This window comes from Pyricularia oryzae, assembly GCF_000002495.2.
Source record: "Pyricularia oryzae 70-15 unplaced genomic scaffold supercont8.8_10, whole genome shotgun sequence".
NCBI classification, from domain to species: Eukaryota; Fungi; Ascomycota; class Sordariomycetes; order Magnaporthales; family Pyriculariaceae; genus Pyricularia; species Pyricularia oryzae.
Genome location: NW_003803351.1, coordinates 1 through 4,049, shown reverse-complemented (window position 1 = coordinate 4,049; position 4,049 = coordinate 1). Strand labels below are relative to the sequence as shown.

The window sequence follows — 4,049 nt, the reverse complement described above, 5'->3', positions numbered from 1 at the left end:
GGCGCGAGTTCTCAACCTCCCTCGACCACGTCCACGCAAGGCGGCAGTGCCGGCAAACAATCCCCGCCACGACGAGACTCGCCTCGTACAGAGAGTCGTAGTTCCGCGCGACTGCCAACGCCGAGGCATTGAACAACCCGCCCGAGATGCCCAAGGCTTCCGGGGGTCCTGCGCGCAAATCCTCTGGGTTTCGACGGGCCCAACTAACGAGTTACTCTTCTTGTCAGTTTGCTTCTTCTCTTTCCAAGTTTCCCCAAACTAAGAGGAGCTGAGCTTTGTAGTAGTACATGTAGACGTATAATCAATAGCACTCACCCAAGAAGCGCCGCAGCTCTCACAATGTAGACCATGACGGCATCGACAAAGCCGACGTCGTCCGTCTTGCCCCGATGAGCGTCTGCCAGGTCGGCCAGGCTCGAAAACATGACACCCGTGCTCCCCACTGTCAAGCTCTGCCGCAGCGGTCCGTCCATCTGCCGTGTCTCGGCCAGCACAATGGACGCAACATCATCTAGGAATTTCTGCAGCCAAGGACTCGAAGCGGCTTGCAGCGTGATTCCATCCAAGGCATCAATCCAGGGGTCCGTGTAGTCCCCAAAAAGGAGAATACTGTGTCTTTTTATCACCATGTTCGTCCCAAAGACACGGGTTGGAAGCTTCTAGCAGCCTAGTAGGGGGGGAAAGGCTAAGACGGTAGCTCCGCTCCAATAGTTTGTACTTGCTCTAGTTCGATGTGCCCGGATGAAGGCTTTCAGCAAAGTTGAATTACCTTTCGGACTGGAAGTACAGCTGGTTATTTTCTGATGTTTAGACCAAAAGCTTCTAACAATGATGTAGATAGTTAGCAGGTACCGGGCAGTTGGGGTAGCCTAGGTAGGTAGGTAGGTAGGTAGGTAGGTAGGTAGGTAGGTAGGTAGGTAGGTAGGTAGGTAGGTAGGTAGGTAGATAAGCTTACGAATAATCTAGAACTAGACCCTTTCCGTTGATTACTACCCTGGGTGCCGTTCTTCCATGGGCTCTACGGTCTGAGCAAAGTCCTTGGAGACAACAAACCTGTTTTTTTTTCCCCTTTTTTGCTTTCTTTTATTCTCGGGAAACAGTCCCTTATATTACCTCGTATACAACTCTGCGTCGGTATTCATATCCTTTGTCGTCGTAACTGCACTGCAGGCCCATTCCATTACAGATACTCACCCCCCTTACACTGCACATGTCGCGACGTCCACACCTCTGACTAAAGGGATACTATCTTTCCTGGACACTCGACAAAGGAGCCCGACAAGCAAGCTTTCTGGCGACCTTCCCAACATTGAAACTTTTGGAGTGCGGCTTATACCTTGTTTGATTATAGTCTCAGTGCTGAGCCTAAGCCCCTGCTGCGCAGGTGGACCGAGCGTTCCATATACTATGTGCGTCTAATCTGAGCATTAAAACTAGACTAGTTACTAACTTTAATCCTAATCCGTAACCACCAACCTTACTATAGTGGTAGGGGTGAAAATCCATCCCCTGATACAATATCTGCTGGTGTGGATTTGGTAAGCTTAGCCGACTTTGTGTTACGATCAAGGTATCGGGTAACCTGTTCTTATGGTAAAGTACAGTAGGTTAAAGCAACTGAACGTCTAACTGGGTAACTGGGGTTCTTAATAATTGGGAGTGAAATTATAATCGTTCTCAAATAAATATTAAGGTTAATTAAAATTTAATTGCTGCTAAACAATCCTAAAATCGAATTTATTTATATGGTAATAAACGTGCCTTATATAAACTATATTCCGAATGTAATTTCCTTAATTTCACTGGATTAATAAAATCACTTCCCTTAATCTGTTATAATCCCAAAAAATTATTAAAATCACTTTTTTGGCAATTACGTAAAATTACGTAATTTTTTTTTATATAATCCTTATTTTGCCGGTCGGTGATTTTTTTGGGCGGGTATCGTTAGGAGGGGTATAACCCCACCTGGCCTTCCTGGTATTGGCCCAATTATCTGGTCGTAATATTAGGTTTCCTTTCCTTTAACCAAATCCCTTTGGCCTTTAAATAGTCCGTATTCCTTTAATTCTTGTTTTGGTTTTTTTCCTTTTTGGTTAATTTTCCTGCGTGTCACGGGCAGGCAGGGCGGACAGGTAGGTGCGGGCGATCAGGTAACAGGACAGAGTATATTGGCTATCTAGTCTTCCAGGTACAGGGTAGCAGGTGGTTGTTGACGAAGACGTAGCTCGAGGAGCTACATATCGGAGACTGCAGAGATTTCGCGTAGATATACGCGCGCGAGGCGCTCGGCCCTCGCGCCTTCACGTGACAGGGGTCATGACTAAGCGACAGCCCAGTGGCTGTCCTTCAGGTCTGTGACAGTATTCCCCCCTTCCAGGCCGAGCTCCGTCACGGCCGGGGCCCGGGCTTATGGGGGTATCGACGGTGGAAATTCTTTACCAATTGAGCAGCGTTTTCCAGGTAATCGGCAGGTTCAGTCGTGGGTTCGCTATATCCAGCCCAACGGACGATATATTTCAGCCGGCGGCCTCCTCGGCCGCGGGTTTCCCAAAAGGAGTCGAGGATCTCTTCGACTTCGTATTCTCTCTCACCTTCCACTTCCAAATGGGGTGGCGGTGCAGGTTGTTGGCCCGGCAGGGGCTCAACGTCAGCAGGTTTTAGTCGGTTTATATTGAAAACAGGGTGTACTCTCATAGACGACGGCAGGTCCAAACGGTAGGCGTACGGGCTAATCACTTCAGAAATTCGGAAGGGTCCCAAGTTCTTCCAATCCAGTTTCTTCTGCGGGCGGGCGGTCTGGATGTTCCGTGCGTCTAACCACACATATTGGCCGACGGTAAGCCGGCGGGCCGGGGTACGGTGTCGGTTCGCCTGTTCTTCGTAACGGGCTTGGGCGGCGGTCATTTCGGCGCGGGCTTGTTCCAGAATGGCTTCCATTCGGGCGGCTAGCTTTTCGGCATCCCGCTGGGCGGGCAAAGGCTGGTTCAGGGGTACCGGCTCGAATCCCATGCGGGGATGGAATCCGTAAGTCGCGTAAAACGGGGAGGTTCCGGTGGTCTCGGACTTGTGGGAGTTGGCTGTGAATTCGGCGAGGGGAAGCCAACTTTCCCAATCATCTTGCAGGTAGGCCACATAAGCTCTCAAATATTGTTCCAGGGACGCGTTAAAACGCTCGGTCTGTCCGTCAGTCTCGGGGTGGTGAGCAGTGGATAGCAGGCTGTCGATTTTCAAACGGGTTGTCAGGTGTTTCCAAAACTTCGACACGAATTGGGTGCCTCTATCCGAAACTATCGTCAGGGGCAACCCGTGTAGTTTCCATACGTGGTGTAGGTACAGGTTGGCGGTGTCCTCGGCATTGCAGGTCCCTTTACAAGGGACGAAGTGTCTCATCTTAGTCAGGCGGTCTACGACCACTAGGATGGCGTCGTGGCCGTTGCTTTGCGGCAAATGTGTGATAAAATCCATCGACAGGTGTTGCCATGAGCGTTCAGGAGTGGGCAGGGGTCGCAGGAGGCCCTGGTGGCCTTCGCGGGACGGGTTGATTCGGCGGCAGGTCTGGCATTTCTTTACCCATAATGATACGTAATGTAGCATTCCGGGCCAGTAATATTCTCGGGACAGCAGGTCGTAGGTTTTTGCTTTGCCGGGGTGACCGGCGACGGGGGAGTCGTGGCAGCGGCGCAGGATCTCGGCTTTCAGATTATTCGAATCGGGTACGTACAGTCTATTGCGGTAATACAAATAGCCGGATCGTTCTTCGCATTCGGCCAATTGCAGCTTGGGGTGGCGGTCGGCGCCTGTCCTCAACGCTTCTAGGGCAGATTGCGTTATCGGGTCGGATTCGTATCCGGCGTCTAGTAGCTCTATCAGGTGTCTTGGCAATAGGGGTTTGTTTTGGCGGATTATGGGTTGTAACCGGGTGGGGCGGGCAGGTAAATTGTGTTCTTTCAGTACGACTTGTGTTTGGTGCTTAAGTCGTTCATCCCCCTCCTCAGGCATATCCTCTGACCTCCTGGTTAGTGCGTCGGGTTTCGCTCCTTGTTTCC

The 4,049-nt window shown here is 50.8% G+C and overlaps 1 protein-coding gene across 1 annotated transcript; it reads right to left on the bottom strand.

The window, feature by feature from the left end:
- Positions 1-311: 311 nt before the first annotated feature.
- On the bottom strand, positions 312-629 carry MGG_15487 (uncharacterized protein; the record flags this gene model as incomplete). The annotated part of the gene is made up of 1 exon (XM_016990558.1): positions 312-629. One exon carries the CDS (start codon positions 627-629, stop codon positions 312-314), a length of 318 nt encoding a protein of 105 aa, XP_016846069.1.
- Positions 630-4,049: the final 3,420 nt, after the last annotated feature.